A 26,842-nucleotide genomic window follows, 5' to 3' on the forward strand; every position below is an offset into this window, starting at 1 on the left:
TTCCATCTGTTATTCAGGATAAGAGCTATCTAGTACTACATTGTACTATATGCTCTCTTTTGAAGATGGCATGGTGTGATTTGAGGCAGATTTGACTGCTATTTCAAACAAATTAAGGAAGCTCCTAATTGGTTTGCTAATTTGAATTCCTGATTATTTTTAATAGCTTAATCAGAGAATGAAGGGGTTTCCATCCCCACTCCATTACTCTTTCCAGTGCCACTGAAACCTGGCCCAAATATTTGCATCAAGGTAGAATTCTCCAGTTAAAGGCATTGAAAAGCTGTGTGGTGATGTTGGATTAATTAAATGATAATGTCTTAGAGTTTTAATACGGGAAACTTTTCTGCATAAAAGCATCCATTAAACATTATATTCTTTGTTCTAAAAGTTCCTCTTTATATTTTCCAGACCTGTGATTACGCTATGTTTGGACCAATGCGACTGAAGCATATCAAATTGTCAGTAAGTACCATTTTGTTCTTCTCAGATGTAATTTTTTTATAGCCAAGAACTCTAAACAACATTCCAGGTTCAAGTGTTGTGTTCAGATTTTTTTTGGCTAAAAGTAAAAACAAAAGGAAATTTCTGTTAAAAATCATTTGAACTTACTACTATGGAAATCATATTCTGTATTTGATGGCATTAAAGATGCACTGGTGTATCAGATGCAACCTGATTTCAGCAGGAAATATTCAGGAAAAAAACATTTCCAGTGCATCAAAGCACATAATATTGCTAAACTTTGCATATAGGACCCAGGAAGATTTTGGTTTTTTTGAGACTTTTTTGGTGGGTAAAAAAGTGTCTTATATTGCCATCAAATACAGTAATTTCTGAAATTAATATTTTTGTTTGGAATCTTCTAGTTTATTGTTTTTGCAACTGTTTCTGTCCATATAAAAACCATTTTTTATTTAATTGTTTGCACACAGACTGTGCATATATTTATTCTGTTCCTGTTAGCTTGTTTTGTGATGTTGTGAAGTTCAGCCATGTCTACAACATGTTGAATGCTTGAGTAATATATTTTTATTGGATAAGGTCTCTTTCCATAACAGTTTTCTGCCCACTCTAGGATTTGAACCTATCACTCCAAAGTAAAGCCTTACCAATTATTGGTTTATTCCCTGTTGGAAGCAGCCATTGTTGTATAGTGACATTAACAATCAGGTCCTTCCCAGAAAAGGGGTCCCCTGCATTGACATGAGATATGAACCCTCAGTCAGTTTGTCAGACTATTAACAACCTATCGGCTTTAACCAGCTGCACCTGTCATTCTGTTGCACCCTGTTGCACCTTAACTTCTCAAAGACAGTTTCATTTTTCTAACCAAGCATTGCACATTTTGTTTCCAATAACACTGGAAGCAGATCAAGGATTAAGTGTGTCTATGGTGGGCTAAATCCTTGCAGACACCTGAAAATAATTGTGCAATATATTCTTCAGCTAATTTAGACAGGTTGCAATGACAAACATACCCCATTCCAGTTAATTATGCAGGTTGTATGACTGGGTATTGAATCTGTGTAGCTGCATTTCAGGCTTCCAGTTCACATCTCTTGAATCATTTCTGGTTTTTCTTACCGATTTTTTTTTCAAGTTTGTCCTTTGTTTCTGTTCTTATATTTTAGTTTTTCTGGGTTTTTTTTTACTCTTATCTAAACTTCTTCTTTTATTGTACTTAGCTTCTAGTGTGGAATTATAATGGTATATATACCAAATCCACTCACAAAGCTTTAGTTGACCTGAAGCTCTAGTTGAAGACACTAGCCCAAGGTGCCATGCAGTGGGACTGAACCCAACACCATGTGGTTGGGAAGCAAGCTTCATACCACACAGCCATGGTGGTTTATATGTTTTTACACCTTCTCAAGACGTCTATCAGTCTAGAGATTGTTTATTTGGTGCTGTTTTCTTGGTTATCTTTATTTACAGATCTTTACATTTAGATAATTTCTCTCCATTTCCTATGGAGACACATTACCATTTGTTGAAATTGAGATTTTGATTAGGAAGTATTTCCTTTCCTACTCGTCCTTGACAGCAATATCTGGTCAATTAACATTGATCACTTTGTCTGTTTGGATTGGCATAGTCCAGAGCATGGTCTCTTTGTCATTTTCTGAGAACCTTTTTGCCTGCTGTATGTTTCTACAACACCTTTTCTCTGGTTTAGCATTGTTGTTGTTGCTTGTCTCTGATCGAGCAGATGAAGATGATGAAAACCTCTTCAGCCTTAAACATCCCTTCTTCATTTAGATATGGTGAATGTAAAACTTCATTATCTTATGTGACTTCATTTGAAGGAGATCTAGCTGCTATTTATAGGAGGTTGAGCAACTACGTAGAGGTTGCACTTTGGTGGCATAATGTCAACTGCATGAAAGCCCCCAACCGTATTATACCTGAATATTTATTCTCTTTCAACCAAGAATCAGCAGCCAGTGTGTATCTGATTGATTTATTGCCATCTTCACATTTTCTGCTTCATTCAGTGGAATTTGATGGGATCATTGTAACCTTGTGTTGCAGTCAAAAATCAATTAATGTCAATTTTTGCTCTTAAAATTCCTCTGGTGCTTTCTCAGCATAAATCTCCCAATCTTGTTAGAGACATCGGTGAAATGCTGTTAGTCCAGTATAAATATCATAAAAATATCTCAACTGAACTTGGGTGAATTTTGCTGTTATGATATAACGATTGTTGATGTATATTAAGAAGATGGTTCTTACCTTTTGTCGATTTTTATCTCATATGTCACTTTCACCTGCCAAGGTACGTTGAATACAGTTGTGTTGATTACACATAAGTGTTTTTTACATATATTTACAAGACATTGATTCGTGGGCATTGATTTCCTGTCTCCAAGCTGAATTCGTCGTGTTCTAGTTAGTCTTTGTAACATTTAAATTACATCAGTAAATTTGTATTTTTTAATCCTTACCATTCACCATAATGAAAGCATTGATTCAGTATCAACTACATGGTAACTCCACTCCTGTCTACAATCAATAAATCCCGATATCACTTGCTTTGTTAGCATTTAGAGATGACATAGAAATATTGCATTAATTATTTTCTCCAAGTCCAAGCTCCCTTTCTCTAATTAAATCATTTATAAACAATTAATATCTTAAATCAATCAATAAATAGTATCAATGAATTCTAACTCACTGCTATAGGAATTAACCACCATGATGCGCAAAAATCGAAGCCAGAGAAATTCAATTAATAAAATACAAAAGACACACATGGTGCAAACAGGAATTCTTTTGACAAGAAGTTTTCTCTAAAATAAAGTTAAACTTTCTTGCCCCCCCCCCACCTCCACCACCACCACTACCACTCTGCCGCCACCATCACCACTACCACAACCATCACCACCATTCTGCCACCACTACACTGCCACCACCACTCTGCCACCACTACACTGCCACCACCACTCTGCCGCCACTACACTGCCACCACCACCACTACCACCACCACCACCTGTACTAGGCTTACAAAGAATAAGTCCTGGGGTTGATTTGTTCGACTAAAGGCAGTGCTCCAGCATGGCCGCAGTCAAATGACTGAAACAAGTAAAAGAATAAAAGAATATAAGAAAAACTATTAAAATGACTGTCTGTATTAAGCAGGTATAGAGAACATAAATTAACATGAAGGTTTGATTGAAGGTTTTGATTAAAATCATGTTAAAACAAGAAATCTTTCTTATTGGAACGAGGGCAGTCTCAGGCAGATTGTTATCAAAAGGGTTAAGAAGAATGTTACGAATGTTACTCATTGATTTTACATTAGAAAATTACAATTTTAAAATCTCACAACAGGAGATATTCAGCAACAGTACTTTGGTGATAAAGGTTGTTTGCCAACATAACATGGCAGTCCTGGTTTAGGACAAATGTTGCTGTAATTTAGCCCCAAGAGACATAGTCTCCTGATGGCTATACGACACGATCTGTGTCCTTATATTTTCAAACAAGGGAATCTAGCAGCTCCACACAGCTAAAAACAATATCTTTGTATCGCAATTTCTGGGTTATTTCCCTTCATCAGCACAGAATAATTTGTTTTGAGCTGAGTGGGGGTGCTAAATTCCCTTGTTTGAAAATATAAGGACACAGATCATGTCATATAGCCAACTGGAAATGATGTTTCATGGGGCTAAATTACGGCAACATTTGTCCTAAACCAGGACTGCCATGAGTTTAACCTGGTTTCCCTGTCATCTAGAATGGGATTCAGCTTACAAACTCCCTGGATGGTATGCCAGTCTCCTGTTGGGTTAACTTCCCAGCTCTTCCTGGAACCCATCAGAGTGAACTGGAACAACATAAAAGGAAGTGTTTTGCTCAAGAATACAATTCACTTCTGAGTCAGGAGTGCAGCACCTCAGCCACTGGGCCTCATATCCTGCAACTAGCTCCAGCAAAATAATGTAAGCATAATTTTACAATAATGTAACAGAGATGCTCCACATATAGTTGCAGGCGTGGCTGTGTGGTAAGAAGCTTGCTTTCCAACCACATGCTTCCAGGTTCAGTCCCACTGTGTGGCACCTTGGGCAAGTGTCTTCTACTATAGCCTTGGGCTGACCAAAGTTTTGTGAGTGGATTTGGTGGACGGAAAACTGGAAGAAGCCCATCGTGTGTGTACACACACACGCACACGCATATATATATATATGTATATATGTTTGTATGTATATATTTGTGTGTCTGTGTTTGTCCCCCCACCATCGCTTGACAACCAATTTTGGTGTGTTTACATCCCTGTAACTTAGCAGTTCAGCAAAAGAAACTGATAGAATAAGTACTATACTTACAGAGAATAAGTCCTAGGATTGATTTGTTTGACTAAAGGCAGTGCTCCAGCATGGCCACAGTCAAATGACTGACACAAGAATAAAAGAATGCCCCTGACCCCCTTCGACAAAAGCATTCTGTGATATTCGTATCAAACTTAGAAAATAGCAAAGTGTAACATTTATGGTGGAACTTTAATGTAGAGACACTTCATCTTCATTGACAAACAGAATAACTGAGAACCTCTTCCTACAAGACTGCCACTATTAACCATCTACAAAATGTCAGGATTGAAGTTCCACAGACCATTTTGCATGGCCGCGTAGTAGACTGAATATTAGACGAGAATCCGAGTGACAGGTGCCCTCTTTCTTGAACCACATGTGACCCTAGGGAGCAGCTCATGTCTAATAAACTGTGATGTGACTATACCTGTTCACCATCCAGAGATATTCCAGTTACAGTAGCAGTACATATATGCCCATCACCGATAAGAGCATGTCAACACATCTTCTTTATCAATGTTGGCAGTAGATTGACCTCCTGTTTCTTTCATGGGAAAGAAATAGAGCAGAAATTTTAATCTGAGAGTAAATGTCTTAATCAGAATACCACTGTTCACTATGTTGTTAACCTACCAATAATGTATACTGTGTTGTTAATTCAAAACTTCTGTACACTTTGGTGTTAACTACCACCACCACCACCACAACCACCACCACTCGAGTGTCAACTACATACACCACAGCACTGTATCTTCATATCATCTTCCTAGTTAAAGCAATAATGACTGTCTATCTTTTCATTAAACAAGTAACAGAGTGACTTTTCATGAAATTGTAAGATTATAAACTATGATGAACAGATATAAATATAAATAAATAAATAAGTAGGCATGATCGTAACAAAACAGCCATTTATTCTGATATATTCTAACATATTTGAAATGTTTTCAAAGCTACATTTCAATAAAATGGCAGCGATGCTATGCAGTGAGCACATATTCTCAGTATGTGTTTTGGTCGAGATAAGAACAACACCAAGGATATGTTTTATCTGAAGAATATAATCTGACAGAAACCTATGAGTCCGTGTTCTTGCTGAGCAAAATTAAAAGAATTCTTTTGTGAAGACTTTTAAAATCCAGTCATAAATAGAGATAGACGTAAGCAGTGAAATTAATACATGTGTGCGAGCGCGTGTGTGTGCATATATATGTATATGTATATATGTATATATATATATATATATATATATATATATATATATATATATATATATATATATACATATTCATATATTTGCCCACACATGTGTGTGTGTCTGAGTAGAATGTAAACAAAGTGACACATAAAAGCAAGCCAAGCCATATATATATGTATGGATATGGATAATAAATAAATATGTATGTGTAATAACAGTATACTGATATATAATGACACTCTCCCATCGAAGACGATGTATGAGCGTTCAGTTTTTGCCAAATGACCTGCACAGGTGATTTTTTTTATGGTGATCAGATGTTTGTGCTGGACATTACCTTACTCCCGCCATCAAATCAATGTAGCATGAACAGGTGCCACGCCTCAGGTGTCAAAGTGAGATGAAGTGTTTTGCTCAAGAATACAACACAGTACTTGGTCTATGAATTGAAACCACGATTTCGCGATTGTGAATGCAACACGTTAACCATTAGACGATGCCTTGTCCTGTATAATAATAAAGGAAATGGAAGAACAACTGAGAATGGAATATTTCTGAAGACTAAGATTGGTGCTGCGCTCAAACTTGTCTGGATGGAATAGAAGCCAAGCAGTTAATACACGGGCGATGGCATCACTTTGGTATGGAGCTGGAATCATATTCTGGCCAAAGAAAGAACTGATAAATGAAGACAAGAAAAATATTGACAGTGCACGGAGCCTTTCAGTCTAAGAGTGACACCGACAGGCTGTACTTGTCCAGAAGAAAAGGTGGGAGAGGTTTGATCATTTGCCAGGACTGTATGGAAGCAGAGGAAAACAGCTTAGGGTGGTATATGAAAAATACTGGGGAACCGTTGATGAAACATGTGAAGACGTCTGGCATCATTAATATTGATAATTGTGTAAAAAAGGAAAAACTTAAAGAGGAAAGAAACAGAAAAAAAGAAGCAACACTGAAGGAGACAAAATGTTCGGTCAGTTTGCCGGAAGTACAAATGCCATGAGAAATAGAGAAGACCGGTGGCTATGGATGAGGAGGAGTGACCTGAAGATAGAGACAGAAGCACTTATATTGCACTGCAAAAGTACAAGTATTAAGGGCCAAACATGTGAAGTACAGAATTGATAATACTACCAATGCTACCAACAGTGACGAGTGCAGGATGTGTGGTGAGAGGGGTGGAACGGTGTGGCACATCGTTAGCAAATGCCCGAATTTGGCACAATGCGAATACAAAAGACGACATGACAACGTGGCAAGACTGTGTGTGTTTGTGTATGTATACATGTATATATGTACAGTCGTAAAACCGAATATGTATGTGTTGGTGTATATGTATATATGTGCATGCATATGTATAAATATCTATCTATCTTTTTAGCCATGTATCTATCTACCTCTCTCTCTCTCTCTCTCTCTCTCTCTCTCTCTCTCTCTATCTATCTATCTATCTATCTATCTATCTATCTACCTCTCTATCTATCTTATGTCGAACGACTGCTGTCACATGTGGGACAAGTCGGTTTATCAATTGAGTCTATCGTCAATATCGTCAAGCCGCCTTCCTTCAAATGGGAAGGAAGAGTTATTTTCATCGTACTTGTGGCTATGGCGAAAGAATGCATCTGGTGGACATGTCTGAAAGGATTAGAGACAAACACTTTCCTCTCTGGTCAATCTCTCATCAACTTTTTCAAGTATCACTTGAAAAGGAAGGTGAGAGTAGAGAGGCAAATGTTGTCTAGCGAATGTTTCCAAAAAAGATGGGTGAATGTAGCAAGGATGGCACATAGAAATACAGGAACGAAAGGGTTAAAGATATAATTCTGTTTGCATTTACTTTGTGTAATCTGAATCGTTTGTATATTCTTATTAAATCTTTGTATTTAGTTTGGAAAATAGTCTTTTTAAATCCATTGATTAATTTAGGCTTCAAGACCTTGGATTCATAATTAATCCAAATAATACTCTGGCAATTATGGCATGTTCTTGGATGGTCTGCAGTAAATCACAATAAAGTGGAGGAATATTGTCAGAAGTGATAAACTTGTCAAGGCCAGATGTAAATATATGTAAACACATGTCATATTTATAAATGTGTGTCTGCATATATGAGGTGTGTAATCTGTCTAGAATCACAGGTGGACTAACGGAGACTAAAGTCAGTTTCATGTGTGACAGATGCACAGGTGCAATATGAGCTCATTGGAAATAGACTCTCTGAAATGTTCACATGGCTCATTTGAACTAATCAATAGATTTTGTTACCGAACAGGTGGAATTAGTAAGGTAGGTGATTGCTCTGAAAGTGTAGTAATCAAGGTAAGAATAGGTTGGAAAGGATTGAGGGAACCACTACCCCCATTGCTGGCAATAAAAGTCCTTTCCCTCAAGAGGAAGGAAAAATTGTGAAAAATGTTTTGTGTTATAGTTATAAAGCATAAGCTGGGCCTAAATGCAGAGGAGTTTAGAAGATTGGAAAGAAATGAAGCGAGCATGCTCTACTGGATGGGCATTGTAAATGTGTATGAACAATGGAGGGCAAAAAACATGTTTGGTGAAAAATTGGGCATAAGAGGAATCTGATGTGTGTATTGACATTCTGCTGCTCTTCACTCCTATTTCTATCTACATTTCAGCTTAAGAATTTAAAATAACTCCAGATTTTGTTCAAAATATGTCTATGTATACCCTAAACTACATTTATAATGATTAATTAACAATTTTCCCCTATACTCTTGCAAAATCATTTACTCCATCAGACTCAATAAATAATCTATAATCATATCAAAGTGATTGATTATTCTACCGTACTTTATTATCTGATGAGATGAAATGCTGGAACCCAATCTGTCTGCAACTTGATGCAGAAAACATTACCAGGACTTTAAAAATTAAAATCATTAGTTTTACTATTTGAATTATTGCAATTCTCTGTTGTGTCACTGAAATAATTTGCTTTATTTTTAACATGAAAACAACTTCCAAATGCCTAGGAAAAATTTATGAAGCAAATATAAAAAAAAAAAATATATAACTAAGATATATATACACAAATATATGTATATATATATATATATATATATATATATATATATCATCATCATCATCATCATCGTTTAACGTCCGCTTTCCATGCTAGCATGGGTTGGACGATTTGACTGAGGACTGGTGAAACCGGATGGCAACACCAGGCTCCAGTCTGATTTGGCAGAGTTTCTACAGCTGGATGCCCTTCCTAACGCCAACCACTCAGAGAGTGTAGTGGGTGCTTTTACGTGTCACCCGCACGAAAACGGCCACGCTCGAAATGGTGTCTTTTATGTGCCACCCGCACAAGCCAGTCCAGGGGCACTGGCAACGATCTCGCTCGAAAATCCTACAGGAGCCAGTCAGGCGGTACTGGCAACGGCCACGCTCAAAATGGTGCATCTCATGTGCCACCCGCACAAGAACCAGTCCAGGGGCACTGGCAACGATCTTACTTGGCTTGCCGGGTCTTCTCACGCACAGCCCATTTCCAAAGGTCTCGGTCCGTAGTCATCGCCTCGGTGAGGCCCAATGTACGAAGGTCTTGCCTCACCACCTCAGCCCAGGTCTTCCTGGGCCTACCTCTTCCACGGGTTCCCTCAACTGTTAGGGTGTGGCACTTTTTCACGCAGCTATCCTCCTCCATTCTCACCACATGTCCATACCAGCGCAATCGTCTCTCTTGCACGCCACAACTGATGCTTCTAATGTTCAGCTTTTCTCTCAAGATACTTACACTCTGACGGGTATTCACATTGACATTACTCATCCAACGGAACATACTGGCTTCATTCCTTGCGAGCTTACGTATGTCCTCAGCAGTTACAGCCCATGTTTCACTGCCATGTAGCATGGTTGTTCGTACGCATGCGTCATACAGTCTGCCTTTTACTCTGAGTGAGAGTCCCTTTGTCGCCAGCAGGGGTAAGAGCTCTCTAAACTTTGCCCAGGCTATTCTTATTCTAGCAGCTACACTTTCAGCGCACCCACCCCCACTACTAACTTGGTCGCCCAGATAGCGGAAGCTATCGACTACCTCTAGTTTTTCACCCTGGAATGAGATAGAAGTTGTTTCCTGTTTGTTTGCAGTCTTTATTGCACCTGAACATCTGCCACAAACAAAAACTAACTTGCTAGTTAACCTGCCTTTGATGTTGCTGCACCTCTTATGTGTCCATAGCTTGCACCGGGTACATATATATATATATATATATATATATATATATATATATATATATATATACTCATGTATATGTGTGTGTCTATGTATGTGTGTATACATACATATATACATATATATATACACACACACACATAATATATATACATATATACACACACAAACACATGTATACATTTGTAGATTGAGTGTCTATGCATGTGTATGATATATATGTATGTATGTATTTGTAGGTATGCATGTATGTACGTACACACACACATATCTATATACATACAAAAACACATACATATACAGCCATAAAACAACTGTGATGAAACTCTCCATATCCTATTAATTAGGAAAATAAAAAAAAAATTGTGAAACTCGTTACATAAGAGATTGTCAATAAATCTTCCTAAATTATGCTTCAACTCATAAGCACCTGGTTGACTTGTGCCCAGAGTACAAGACTCTAGTGGAGGTGCCTGGCTTTGCATGGGTTAGTGGTTAGAGAGTGGGACTATTGAGTGTAAGGTTGTGGTTTCAATTCCTTGACCGGGAGACATGTTGTGTTCTCGAGTAAAACATTTCATTCCATGTTGCTCCAATCTACTCAGCTGGTGAAAAGGAGGAATCCTGCAAGGGACTAGCATCCTGTCCAAGTGAGCATTTATAGACAAGGGCTTAATTGCAAAACTAAAGGCACCATAAAGAGGCTGTTGTTTTATTGATACGGACATTTATGGGCATCTGAGAAATGGAAATATGGAAAGCCACAAAATTTGAATGAATTATCAAAGCAGAACGAGAGAGGGAGAGAGAGAGAGAGAGAGAGAGAGAGAGAGAGAGAGAGAGAGAGAGAGAGAGAGAGCATAAGGATGTATGGTTAAGAAACTTGCTCTTCCGAACCACATGGTTCAGGGTTTGGTGCCACTGCATGGTCTCTGTCTGCTGGTGTCCTGCACTGCATTACAAGTCAATCAGTTCCTTGTGAGTAAAATTGGTGAATAAAAACTTAAGAAGCCCATGGTGTGTGTGTGTGTGTTTCCCTTGCTTGGAAACAGGTGATGACTGGTGACTGAAAGGGCCTCTGGCCATAGAATATCTGCCTCAATATAGTCTTGTCTGACCCATGCAAGCATAGAAAAGTAGATATTAAAACAATGCTGTTGTTGGTTTTGATGACCATGGTGATGATGGCAATTGACAGTGATGTTGATTATGATGATGATGATGATGATACTGGCAACACTGGTAGTTTTGATGATGGTGACGGTGATGATGATGACAATAGGGGTGGTGGTGGTGATGGTGTTAGTGGTGGTGGTGGTGTTAGTGGTGGTGGTGGTGATGGTGGTAGTGTTGGTGTTAGTGGTGGTGGTGGTATTGAGGATGATGTATGTTCATTTTAAAACATTCATTATTTCAATTTCCTATGATTATAATTAAATCTTTAAAATGCTATAAATGTCAAATGTGTGATAACCTTCTGGTTAAACATTTATAGTAATTAATAAACCATGATTTGTTATCACCGTATTCTATTTTTTTTTAAATTTTAATTTCTTGCCATTTTTATTATTGTTCTCTTTAAATATTGTTTTTGAGTGAGAGAATCTCCATTATTGACCAAGAAGCTTTCCACAGTAAGACATCATCACCAGCAAAATGCCACTTAGAAGCAAGCCTTCATAAATTCTGTAAACAAAAACAAAGGGAGATAACCACAATTCTATAAAAGAGGGCTATATCTCCCCTGCCATTTATACAAAGCTGAAGCCCTAATTTATTAAGCTACTGTCTCAGTTCCTGAGGACACACAATTCTTTAAATCACATATTGGGGTATGTGAGTGCAGTTTCAAGAGAAGTTGCTTAAAACATTGGCCAAGTTAACAAAAGAAATATCACAGTCTTATCAAGCTATATTTGGTATTTGAAAGATCATGGCATTGTCAACTTCAATATACTGCACTGTTGCAAAAGGCACATCCCTTGCACAAATTACTGTGACCTCTGTAATGGGGAGACACCTTAAATAGGAGGTCAAAGTTAATTACAAAATGGTGCCATTTAAATTAGTAAAATCTAATTGATTTTAACAGAGCTTTTGAACTTCATTGAAAGTGAATAAGCAGGAAACTAGAAGTGTGCAGACTACCATCCTATAAGCAAGTGTTTGGATTATTCATTGATACTATGGTAATAATAAATTACCCAAGATATTATATGTGTGACTAGAAATGATCAAATTCTAAATATTTGTGGTGAAAGAATTTGAATAAAATTTCAGCCTTTAGATTTATTGAAAATCCTAAAAGGTTCAAGTGAAGTACTTAACAGATCAAAGGAACTTAGAATAAAATGCCCTCATTAGATTAGGTGCATTTCTTTTGTATTTCAAACCTGTTATCTAGTTTAACTCTCTCTCTCTCTCTCTCTCACTCTCTCTCTCTCTCACTCTCTCTCTCTCTCACTCTCTCTCTCTCTCTCTCTCTCTCTCTCTCTCTCACTCTCTCTCTCTCTCTGCATGCATGTGTGTGTAGATATAAATATAGATGTAACTAAAATAAATGATAAACTTTTCCTTTTAAGCCACTATAAACGTCTGCTCCTTGTAGGCCAATGAGAGTTAATGTATTCCTTGGTGTCAATTGTATGTAAAGAACCTACTGTTGTTTTTTTTTTTTTTTAATCTTAAGACCTGTATTTGTAAACTAAATTTTCGTCCTTTCCTTGTTCTTACCTATTCTTCTTTGTCAGTTTTATAACACACCCACCTTATTTCTTTATATCGGTAACTTTGAGGATAGCTTCACTGGCTTGGTAATCTAAATGTGTATCGCTGTTTTTTTTTGTTTTTTATTGTGTACCTGTTAGGGTCCTTTTTTTTACCATTTCTATCCCAATATTTCTATCATGTGTATCCCCAGATTTCACTATATGTGTAGCCCGGTTTCTTATCATTTGTATCTCGGTTTAGGAATTGGATGTCACATTCCTGGGTACCAAAAAGGAGGGGGGAGCATCCAGCTGTTAAACATCCAACCCCTGCCAGCACAGAAAATCCTCACCATCATCATCATCATCATCGTGTAAGGTCCGTTTTCCATGCTGGCATGGGTTGGATGGTTCGACTGGGGTCTGAGAAGCCAGGAGCCTGCACCAGGCTCCAATCTGATCTGGCAGTGTTTCTACAGCTGGATCCCCTTCCTAACATCAACCACTCCGAGAGTGTAGTGGGTGCTTTTTGCATGCCACCGACACAGGAGCCATAGGAGCTGGCATCGACCACGATTGGATGGTGTTTTTTACATGCCACCGGAACGGAAGCCAGTCAAGGCGGGATTGGCATCAGCCACGTTTGGATGGTGCTTTTTATGTGCCACCGGCATGGGGCTCACAACTACAATTTCCATTTGATTTGATTTTCATATTGCTGTTGATGTTGATGTACTTGATTCAATAGGTCTCCTCAAGCATGGCATAAGAGGCTGCTGCAGATGGTAATGAGGAAAGTGCCATTGCTAGGATAAGAAGAGGATGGAGAAAGTTCAGAGAGCTTTTGCCTCTGTTGGCAACCAAAGGTTTCTCTCCCTCTCTGAATTAAAGGGAAGATTTATATCAAGTGTCTGTGTATGAACTGCAACAACGCTACATAGTAGTGAGATGTGGGCCCCAAATGTAGGGGACATGTGAAGGCTGGAGTGGAACAAAGCTGGTATACTGCACTGGATGTGTGATGTCAGTATGCATGTGTGAAAGGGCGCTGGTGTTTTGGGGGCAAAGTTACAAGACGGGTCGGGTCGGTTGCCAATGCTCGTCGCTGACTGGCGGCAGCAGGCGGCTTTTCTGGCGTTCCTGTTTACTTCGCAAGTGAAGGAAGGGGCGAAGTTGGGCAAAGTGGAAATAGATACAGAGTGCAAGAGAGGAGGAGGCTGCAGTGGTTTGGTCACGTGATGCAAATGGATGAGGACAATTGTATAAAGAAGAGCCAATCATTTAAAGTGGAGGGAGTTTGTGGAAGAGGGAGACCCAGGAAGACATGAGATGAAGTAGTAAAGGCTGATCTCAAAAAGCTGAACCTTATGAAGGAGATGACAGAGGACTGAGATATGTGGTGCCTTGCTGTACTCAAAAAGACCCACCCATCCCAATAGAAATAAGATCCTAAAAACAAAGCGCCACATAAAAAGCTCTGGTGGTGGTACCATGCAAAAAGGACCCAGTACACTCTGTGGAGTGGTTGGCATCAGGAAGAGCATCCTGTTGTAGAAACCAAGCCAAAACAGACTATGGAATCTAGTATAGCCTCTGGCCTTGCCAGTTCTTGTCAAACAATCCAACCCATACTAGCATGGGAAACATACGTTAAATGTTGTTGATGATGATGATGATGATGATGATGATATATATATATATCATAATCATCATCATATATATACATATATATATATGTATGAGTGTATGTATGCAGGTATCAGTGAGAATGTGTATGTATGTATGTATGTATGTATGTATGTAAATGTATGTGTGTTTGTGTGTGAAGTTGTTGAAATCTACCCTGAGAGGTTCCTCATCATTTCATGACAGCCAAAACTTTTCAATTCACCAAAAATAAAACCGTGATGTCTTCTGACGGAGGAAGTTTCTTCAGACCAACATTATTGTATTATTATCATCTCAACTAGACAGACATCGAAAACAAAAAGTAGTGTAGTTGTGTGTGTGTGTGTATGTATATGTTGCGTGCGAATAATTACACATACGTTTTTATTCACACACACACACCCATACATATATATATAAAGACGTATGTATATGTGTGTGTACACATCTCTCTCTCCCTCTCTTTCTCGCTCTCTCTTATTATATGTATGTATATATATATACATGTGTGTGTGCATTTATATTTATGTTTTTATTATTTATATATATATGTGTGTATGTATGTATGTATGTATGTATATATATATATATATATATATACACAAATATAAATATATATATTTATGTATGTATGTATATATATATATATATATATATATATATATATATATGTATATGTTTATACCCACATACATATATGCTTGAGTGTATGTGTATGTATAAATGTGTATGTGCGTGCATGTGTACTCATATACATATGTTTCTGTGTAGTTTATGTTTACAGACACACCTTGAAGAATTATAGACAAAAAAAAGTAATGCGAGTCACGACGAACAATGATTAGTTCCGTAAACAAAATATTATTTAGATGGTAAACTTTGGACTAAAGTGAAGAGAGTAGGACACGGAATTCCGTGGACAGCAGTTCTAATGCTACCATATGCCGCAGCAGCATTTCACAAATCTTCTCTCACCTGTTTTGCAGCATCAAACGGTAACGAACTTTCAAACTGAATATGGTAAACTTATCCTTCATAGAAAAGATTGAAATACTGGTAGTCACATGTCGTACTATGTTCATAGCATGCATAGTAGATGCAGTAATTAAAGCAAAATGATATTTGGAGCACTAACAGGAACCGTATTTGACCAACAGCAAATGAAAACAATACCGTTGTCATCATTTTAACATCCACTTTTCCATGCTTACATGAGTCAGATGGAACTTTCTGAGGCAGATTTTCTGTCATCACAGAAATAACTGCAACAACAATAACCTCAGAACTCTGATCCCCCCCCCCCCAGCAGTGAATAGAAAGGAACAGCAAGTGTCACATTCTGACTAAGTCCACCTTCCCTACCACTACAATGGCCATTGCTGGGACCTTGAGGTGTGCAAGGGATAGACTGGACAGTGGAGAGCGTGCAATGAGTTCAGGTTGCACCCCATACATTTTATGACTTCATGTTAAAATGTGCAGAATCTATTGGAGTGTGAGAATCGACTGGACCGTGACGAAAGTGTCACATGTGCCGACTGTCACTTGGCATCCATTATGCCCCACCACTGCGTGTCAAAGGGTGTGTAGAGTGGGGCTGTGGACAAAGCGGAGACTGGGTTTAACTGGGAAGGTAGGTGTGGGGTTTATGTCTACTGGCTGAATTGTTTAACAATCTGGCTGTTGATTAAGAACTGGCGGCAGCTATACAACAACAACAACAACAACAACAACAATACTAAACTACTAAACGCCAAACCTACAACAACACACAACCCTTCCAATTACACCACACCTACACTACACCATACACTATTAGTAAACCAACTCTACACTATCTCAAAACTACATCACATGCTACACTAACACTGTATCATACACCTCGCCCTGTATTCAGCTCATGATCAAAAGGTCAGAAGTTCAATCCTCAGCAGCACATTGCCTCCTTGAGCAAGACGCTTTATTTCACATTGCTTCAGTCCACTCACCTGGAAAAAATGAGTTGTACCTGTAATTCAAAGGGGCCAGCCTTGTTACATTCTGTGTCCCTTTGAATCTCCCTGAGAACTACATTAAAGGTGCACATGTCTGTGGAGTACTCAGCCACTTGCATGTTAATTTCACAATCAGGTTGTTCCATTGATTGAATCAACCAGAACACTTGCTGTCGTAACGAATGGAGTGTCCAGTCACGCCCCCCCCCCACTACTACACCATATACTGCACCAACACTACACTACCCTACATCACACCACCATTACCTTGTTACCAATCCATACCAAAACAGCTGTACAAATGATTCAATTACTTTCTCTCATTATCCTCCATTGCCTCCCAAATGAGAAAATTATCAAATCTGTCACAATTTTCCATTAAACTCACCAAATATTCTTCATAATTCTAGATTCCTTTAACAAATCGTTATTTTCTTAATTCTTACTTAATGAGCCTGACACCACACTAATAAGCCTCTTACCTCTTCTTCTTCACATCTTTTCTTCCTCCAGCTGCCAATAACATGCACACAATTGTACAAATTAGTGACAGGTCTTTATTTCTTGAATTTATTTTCTTTTCAGAGGTCTTACATATCTATTAAGACCTGTTTTTCAATTGCTATATATATATATATATATATATATATATATTTGTTGTTCTAAGTATTGTGCTGTTTTCTCTCATTAGATGTATATTATTTGTATCATGTAATACACATTTATCACACAACGTTATTCTAATATTTACTCATTAGATACATATCATATATCAAATTTATCAAATATATTTTGTCACATATTCTCAGTAGGTGCACTTTGTGTATTGTGTAATTATGTTTTATCATATACACAAGATATCATCTCATCAGATATTTCCTTTAAATATGTATATGTACACGTAATATTATGTATTTATGTTATTTTGTCATGTATAGGAAAGGGCTCTCACTGTATAATTTCTTATTATTTATCCCGTGTTTTATCACATGTAGTGATGTTTACTCATTACCCTTTATATATCATTTATATATACACACATACACACACATATATGTATATATGTATATCATCATCATCATCATCATCATCGTTTAACGTCCGCTTTCCATGCTAGCATGGGTTGGACGATTTGACTGAGGACTGGTGCAACCGGATGGCTACACCAGGCTCCAATCTAATTTGGCAGAGTTTCTACAGCTGGATGCCCTTCCTAACGCCAACCACTCAGAGAGTGTAGATGTATATATATATATAAATATATATATATATGTATATATATATATATATATATATATATATATATATATATATATATATATATATATATATATATATATATATATATATATATATATATATACATATATATCTATACATATACGTGTGTGTATGTGTATAGACACGCATAAATATATGTATACATGTATATGCATAAAATATACGCGTAAACATATACACACACACACAGATATATATAATTAAATTCAATGTGTGGCTCTGTTGACTAATTATATTGAGGATCCATTGATAGCATCATACCACAGCATGAGTTTGATGTAGTTTTAATTCAGACTCCAAACATCTCTGGTAATTTGCTGCGCATTAGTTCATCTACTTACACGTGTGTATGAACAAACAAACACACACACACACACACACACACACACACACACACACACACACACACACACACACACACACACACACACGATATCTTTATATAAGATATCTTTTATCATGTATAGTTATATTTCCTCCTTAGGTGTATACCACCATATATCGTATATTTTATCTCAGCCACACAATTGTTCACAATAATGCCGCGAGTATTTCGGATTGCTTCAATTGATAAAAATTCTACAAGTTTTTTTTACTTTGATTTTTTTTGTTCTTATTGCTTCCACAACACAGACTGTTGTTGATTTCATAAATGCATGTGTGTATAGATATGCGTTTATATAATGAAAATGATCTACAAATGTTTTTCAAGTCATGTGTTTTACAAATATATCAATCTTTGATTATACACAATACACAACGCAATACTGTATCCTCTATATACTTCTATCACACTGTGATATCTTCCCATAAGGTGTGATTATGTATTACACATGCACATACACACACATATACATATGTGTGTGTATATATATATATATATATATATATATATATATATATATATGTATGTATACACCTATATACATATGTATATGTATGTATATATGTTTAGGTATTAACCATGGGAGTTGTGCAGTACATTAAAAAAACATGTTTTGCATTGTGCAAATATTATCTGATGTAGAACTCAATACTTTCCATAGAAAGGACAGATGTCTTTAGATTTCAGAAATTAAGAGTCTACTCTGAGTTTCAGCCCAGCTGGAGAAAACCTCAAAGTAGTCTATCAACTTTTGATACACACACACACATCAATATCATCATCATCATCTTCTACAGTGTCATCATCATTTAACATCTGTTTTCCAAGCTACCATGGATTGGATGGTTTGACAAATGCCTCATGATTTACCTTGCATCAATTTAGTACCATATGAACTTCATGAAGCCTTTGTTGACTGTTATGTCTCAAGCTACTGCTACTGCTGTCTACCACCTTCGGATGATCTCTACTCAATCGCTACATGACGGCTACTCAACTCCTCTACCACGGCCAGACTACCTTTATTTATATGTCTTGGGCCTCGACACAACATTGACAAAACAGAAAATATTGTTATATTATTTCTAACATAAGCACATACTGAGAAATTTGTCAACAAATTATATTAACCCTATAATTAAACTGGTACTTTATTGTATCAATCCTGAAAGGATGAACTACAAAATTGGTCTTTGTGTGATTTGAACTCGGAGTTGTCTCATAATATTCCATGGTATTTTGTGTGACATTCTAACGATTCCACCCGATCATAGTGTATAGCAGTTGGTCAGCCTTGGTTGGACAGACATGGCCTTCCATCCATGGCCATACCATAATTTTCTATATCATTGTCCACTGTGTCATTTTTTTTTTATCATAGTGTGGGTTGAGGGAGACTTGGCTGCTATTTCTAGCAGGTTGTGTGACTGCCAAGAGATTCCCACATTAAATAATACTTCAGAGAGTACACAGGGCTCATGGATTTATAGGGTGAGAGAGAGCAGAGGACAAAGGTGTGACATGAAATATATAGACTGTGAGGCCCCTGTTGGTCAACGTTAACTGTGCATCTGCACATGCATGCGTCTGCATGTGGACGTTAAACAATGATGGTGATGATGTTGATGTACATACATATATATATATACATGCACATATGTATATTAATGTATGTGTGGAGGCGCAATGGCCCTGTGGTTAGGGCAGCGGACTCACAGTTGTAGGATCACGGTTTCAATTCCCAGACTGGGCATTATCAGTGTTTATTGAGCAAAAACACCAAAGCTCCATGAGGCTCCAGCATGGGGATGGTGGTGAACCCTGCTGTACTCTTTCACCACGACTTTCTCTCACTCTTACTTCCTGTTTCTGTTGTACCTGTATTTCAATGGTCCAGCCTTGTCACACTTTGTGTCATGCTGAATCTCCCCCGAGAACTACGTTAAGGGTACACGTGTCTGTGGAGTGCTCAACCACTTGCACGTTAATTTCACAAGCAGGCTGTTCCGTTGATCAGATCAACTGGAACCCTCGTCGTCGTAACCGACGGAGTGCCATGATTAATGTACATACATATAATCTGCATGTGTGTGTGTGTGTGTGTGTGTGTGTGTGTGTGTGTGTGTGTGTGTGTGTGTGTGTAGGAAGAGAAGACTTAAAACCAATCCATCAGTAAATATTATTGACCACAGTAAGCTGTGTTTACTTGTCTACGCCACATAATTGCAATAGTCTGTGCTCTGTGGACAAACACATTATTAAATATTTAGTCAATCACCATTATAACTACTCTCAAACTCATATTTAACATTCATCAGTGAAAACCAACAGATTTCAGTTTAGTTCTTCACCCCTACTCAGCACCATTCCCACCACTACCACCACCACCGACAACAACAACAACAACAACAACAACAACCTTACTGCTGCCCACAATAATTCATAATTATTGCTTGGAACATGATTTTTATTTTCAGAGAGTGTGTGTTTGTTATTTATATATACATATGTATGTACATATGTATGTATGTATATATATATATATATATGTATATATATATGTATATATACATACATACATACATATTTATATGTGTGTGTATTTATGCATATATTTATATGTATATATGAGTATATATGTATTCATACATGTGTGTGTGTGTGTGTGTGTGTGTGTGTGTGTGTGTGTGTGTTGGTTTGTTTGTGTTGTTATTTCCGACAAGTTGTGAATAGACATCATCTGAATCCATTTCAACAAGCTATTGAGAATGTTGCTGTTGTTGTTGTTGGTGGTGTTTTTGTTTGGAGGTGATGGGCATGTGTTCAGTGAAAAAGGCGGGATATAATAAAAAAACAAAAAACAGGAAAGATGAAGAAAGAAGAGAAAAGAAAGATTTTGACCCATTTAAAGCAGAACATATTTTTTTTATTTATGTTTCTCTTTTTACATTTAATTTTTTTTTAATTTTTACTCTTTATATTTTTCTTCCTTTTTTTTTCAAAATTTTTTGTATGTAATTATTTCCGAGATAAATACAAGATGCAGCAGCAGCAGCAGCAGCAGCAGTAGCGGCAGCAGCGTCTGCGGCAGCAATGTCCTGCCTAATAATGGTGTCTCAGGAAAAGATCATTGACAAATTCACGGCAACGTTTCTAGAAAGTCGGAGAATAACGAGCAAATGCTAATGAGTGTTAATGAAACAGGTCAGAACATGTGTTTGCAGATGAGAAGTTAATTATTACGAACATTAATTGAAAGTTAGAAAATTAATGAAAAACACACACACACACATAGCAACAGTCACAATAAAAAATTTGACAAGCTGAACATGCCAACCACTACGTAAGGGCTTCAAAACTAGAACATTAAACAACTTGGATGACATAATCTAGTTTTTACTGCTTTATTAATAAAATTCTGGCAAGTTTTTCGGGTGATTGTGGTTAGTTGTTTTTTTTTTTATTAGGTGTTATCTTGCAAAGAAAGATTGAAGTTATGTGATTATATGACATTCCATTAGATTTGTAGGTGTGGGGTGTAGCTGTGTGGTTAAGAAGCTCATTTTGCAACTGTGTGGTTTTGGGTTCAATCCCATTGTGTGACACCCTGATCAAATGTCTTCTGCAATAGCCCTGGGCTGACCAATGCCTTGCGAATGAATTTAGGAAATGGAAACTGTATGGAAGCTTGTTGTATTTACGTGTGTGTGCCTTTATCTGTGTTTTTCCCTCTCACCAGCACTTCACAACCTGTGTTAGTTTGTTTACATCCATGTAACTTAGCAGCTTTGCAAAAGAACCCAACAGAATAAGTACCAAATTTTGAAAATATATTCTAGGGTCAACTAAACTCTTCGAAGTATCGCTCCAGCACGGCTGCAGTCCAACAAGTAAAATATGAGAAATAAAAGACGAGGAATAACCAGTGGTGCCACAGAAAAAAATCCCTCTCTTAAGGACCAATTCATTGTAGAAGAATCATTGGGATTTAGCAGAAATCTTTTATTCCAAACACAATATTTATATTATTTGTATCTCTTGCAACAGATCGGTTTTTTTGTTGTTTTTTCTTACATCTTTAGATATTGTGTATTGCCATAACTGACAGTAAATAGACACATGACACATACACATACATATATACACAAACAGTGTGTGTGTGTGTGTGTGTGTGTGTGTGTGTGTGTGTGTGTGTGTGTATACATACACATAAATGACAAAAACAGTTTCCCTGGAAATAGATGGACTGACTCTGATAGTAACAACCTGTCTAATCTTACCAGTATGACAACGACAATGATGATGATGATGAGGAGGATGATCTCACGCACACACACACACACACACACACACACACACACAATGTGAATGAGCAAAATTGTTAGCATGAAAGAGAGAGAAAAGGAGGGAGGGGGAGAAAGAGAGAGAGAGAGTGGACACTAAGTGTAAAAAATGACCATTCTTCTGTTGATATTATGTGTTTGTGTTTGTTAAATGCGTTTTTATGAGTCAGTGATATATAAACATATTGTATGTAACATTAAATCATAATGGTTATATATATATAACAACTGCAGTGTGGAAGGTGTTTATAAGCCGTTTAAAAACACACAAAAACACCTTCCATGCTGCAGTTGTTTTCAAGAGTTCAGCCTCATGGAGCAATGACCAAGACCTTTGGGCATTATGTCATGCTTGAGAAGAAGACCCCTCAAGCCGAGCAAAACTGCAGTGGTGGCAGATACTGGTGCCATGCAAATGGACAGTCTTGGAGTGGTTGGTGTTAGGAAGGGCATCCAGCCATAGAAAACCATGCCAAATCAGACTGGAACCTGGTGCAGCTCCCCAGGTGCCAGCTCTGGTCAAACCATCCAACCCATGCCAGCAATTACAATGGACGTTAAATGATGATGATGATGATGACGACATATGTACATTGAAAAAAACTGCATTATTTATGGGACAACCCATATATATATATATATATATATATATATATATATTGTCAGACTCAAACTTACGCATACTTTGTTTAATGAACACCACGACACTTATATCTCTTTACTGCAGCAGAACAGTAATCTTCTTCTTCCTTAGTCTCTACATTCTCTCTCTTTTTTTCTCTCTTTTTCTCTCTCCCTCCCTCAGTGTGTGTGTGTGTGTGTCTTTGCATGCTATATTCTCTGTTACCTGCTATCCATCAATGGAGCAAAGCTTCTTTTCTATATTGATATAACATGGGACCAATTCCTTCATGTTTGAGCTTTCTGCTGCCTAGGAATCCACTGCAGCTTATTTTCTGCAAAAGGGCTGCTACCATGCAAGACTCCATTAATCAAAACATTCTGTAGCCACAAATATACTGTTTGTGTTAAAATTCCAGAACACGCAAACAGACAAACAACTTTTGAGTTTTACTATTATAAGGATTGCTGAGTTGCCATAGCAATTCAAAGCTTAGACCTAAGATCAGGAATTCTCATAGTTTAAAATATTTTTGTAGCTTAGTTACTTTTACCATTGTCCCTGAAAGAGGTGGAATGGAGAGGAGAAAGCTATCCTCAGACTCTTCTTAATCCAGATACTTGTAACAAGGTGGACTTCATTAAAGACACTGCAAGTACGGAAACATGGATGGAAAACAATGATGACAATGATGATATATTCCACATTAGAATTCACCTTCTCCATCCGTGAAGCCTCTGCTTCTTTGTCAGTATTGCAAACCCCTTTCTCACTTTCACAACCTCCATCTTTTACAAATGCTCGACTGGTTTTAACTCTATTGACCCTGAAAGGATGAAAGGCAAAGTCAGCCTCAGCAGAATTTGAACCCAAAACCTCAAGAGTCAGAAGAAATCCTTTTTCGCCCGGCATGCTTACGATTCTGCCAGCTTGCCACCTTGGGGCCCAATTATATTGCTTTTTCTATTACATCCCTATTTTTAACTCCCATGAATCACCATCATCATTTTAGTGTTTGCTTTTCCATGCTAGCATGGCTCAGTCAGACTTTGTTGAGGCATATTTCCTCTGCCCTCCTATATGTTTATCTATGCTTCAATGTCTTTTAATTGTTTTTTCCGCAAGGCAACTCTTATACGGATTAGTATTACCTCAATAATGGCATCAGATATATCCATCCGAAATGCATTAACAGTGATTACAAAAGTAAAAGTGAAAATATATTTCATTTGTTAATGGCCATCTCAAATGCCAAAATAACAGGAAATTGATGTCTGTTTAAAGCAAAGGGAAGTTTGATATTGTTTAAGCGTTAAATTTGATCTGGGACAAACATCTCCTCTCGTTTCTTACTGAAAGTCTCTTGTTTTACTATGTACATTCTGTGTTCTCCTCTGCACATAAATACATGATTACATGAATACATGCATACATGCATACACACAAACAGGTTTCAAAATGCCAGAGAGACCATGGCTAATCAAAAGATTACAGTTATCAAAACACAATCAAAATATGTAAAACATTCAAGAAGTTTAGCATGTAGCAAACGTGTATACACACATCTAGTTATGCAGTTCTATCTCTATGTACACACACTTAAGTCAAAACATACAGATTCACATGCGTAATGACATCACACATGTAATGACAGGGACATATGCATATACATACATATGTACATGCATGTGTGTATGTGTGTACACATATATGCATACAAAAATGCATGCTTGTATACACAGAAGCATATATGGAAGACCACATTGTTTGATAGACTTTTTTCATTTTATTCAGTTTTATTTTGGGTTGGACAAATGTATTATTGAAGCATTATTTGATGGTCAGATGCTCTTCCTGTCACTAACCCTTAACTGGCTTTCAAGAGATGGATCTTATTTTACAATTGTTCTAAGTTACAAAGTTAACAGATGATTTTATTTACAGGAGAAATGACAACAACGTCACCACTTGTAGCTTGCAATATTCAGAAAGGTGCAAATGTAAACAAACACACACACACACACACACACACACACACACACATGCATAGAGGGATGCTGAACTACAAAAGATTGACTACCTTTGCTTTAGATGGTTTATAATTTATAGTTTATGAAGATTAATTATAAATACAGAACTGGCTTAGGAGAGAAGCTACAGATTAATATACTGCTTGTATCTATTATGCATTATTTATTTTGTGTGAACAGTGTAGAATTTTCAATAAATTTAGTGATTTGTGAGCTGGAATTATAATGCTTAACATTATGTCTCAAGGTGAAGGTCAATAGAGGTGTTTCAAGTTAACCGGAAGACTTTGTCTGTGTGTCTGATTGTGTTTGTGTGGTGGGGAGAGGATGTTGGTCTTATTGAGTGTTGCTAGAAATCAGACTTTCAGCTTGGCAAAATAAATCTTCTTTCCACAATATAAACTAAATAAATCAAACAATTCTAGTAAATGACCTTTTAATTCTGACATATTCTTTTACTCTTTTACTTGTTTCAGTCATTTGACTGTGGCCATGCTGGAGCACCACCTTTTAGTCGAGCAAATCAACCCCAAGACTTATTTTTTGGAAGCCTAGTACTTATTCTATTGGGGACGTAAACACACCAGCATTGGTTATCGATCGATGTTGGGATGACAAACACAGACACACAAACATATACACACATATATATATATATATATATATATACATACATATATACAATGGGCTTCTTTCAGTTTCCGTCTACCAAATCCACTCACAAGGCTTTGGTCGACCAAAGGCTGTAGAAGAAGACACTTGCCCAAGGTGCCACGCAGTGGTACTGAACCTGGAACCATGTGGTTGGTAAGCAAGCTACTTACCACACAGCCTCGCCTGCACCTATAAATATTTCTAGTTTTTTGTTTTTTGTCTTTTTAATGTGGAACTTCAAAGTAGATGTAACTGTTTAATATTCAAATCTGTTTTACTAGTTAAAACAGGTTTATAGTTTTCATTTATTAGTTATCATTATTTTTTTTTTTTTAGGTGTGTCTGAATTTGTAGGTATATCTCCAGAATGTTTGTAGTCCTAGAATATTACTACAATTAAATGGTTGTTACGTTGACTTTTCAAATGTCTGCTGTTGATCTTTGTTCCAGTGTCGCCCAAATCTTCTTTTTTATTTATTTATTTATTCACTTTATCCTGTCTGTTGGGAACAATGGGTTTTCATTGCCAAATGGTCCACAAAGCTGATTCTAATAACCATTTTCATTAATGCGTCCTTTGCTAATACATCACTATGCAAAGACAGTTTGATGAATCAGAACATATTCTAGCAAACTTGCTACCAAAATTGTCAAAAACAAGATATTGTCAATCAGGAAAGTTCTGTGAAATGAAGCCATTATTAAAACAAACAAATGCTCGATTTAAAATTAAACTGAAACCTTTCTTCAGTGTGACTACCATAGCAATTAGAAAACAATTAATTCCCATAATGAGACTAAAACCTAATTATTGCCAAGTTGTTTGTTTCCCTTTCTGTTTATCATAACATGATTTCTCTGTCTTCCATGGAGAATTCCCCGCAAAAATCATAAAATTTTCTGATGAGTGTTGGAGTTATTCCAGTGACCCAGCG

At 37.1% G+C, this 26,842-nt stretch overlaps 1 protein-coding gene across 7 annotated transcripts in view; it reads left to right on the forward strand.

Annotated features, from left to right (window-relative positions):
* The window catches only part of LOC106876564 (high affinity cAMP-specific and IBMX-insensitive 3',5'-cyclic phosphodiesterase 8B), a 290,747-nt gene that overhangs the window by 162,960 nt on the left and 100,945 nt on the right, over positions 1-26,842 (forward strand). For all 7 annotated transcript variants that reach the window (XM_089359035.1, XM_014925160.3, XM_089359033.1 and 4 more), the window contains one exon: positions 412-465. In XM_089359035.1, coding sequence (XP_089215161.1) covers positions 412-465 — 54 coding nt within the window. The remainder of the gene's footprint in view (positions 1-411; positions 466-26,842) is intronic.

This window comes from Octopus bimaculoides, chromosome 10 (genome assembly GCF_046866305.1).
Source record: "Octopus bimaculoides isolate indiv1 chromosome 10, ASM4686630v1, whole genome shotgun sequence".
Lineage (NCBI taxonomy): Eukaryota > Metazoa > Mollusca > Cephalopoda > Octopoda > Octopodidae > Octopus > Octopus bimaculoides.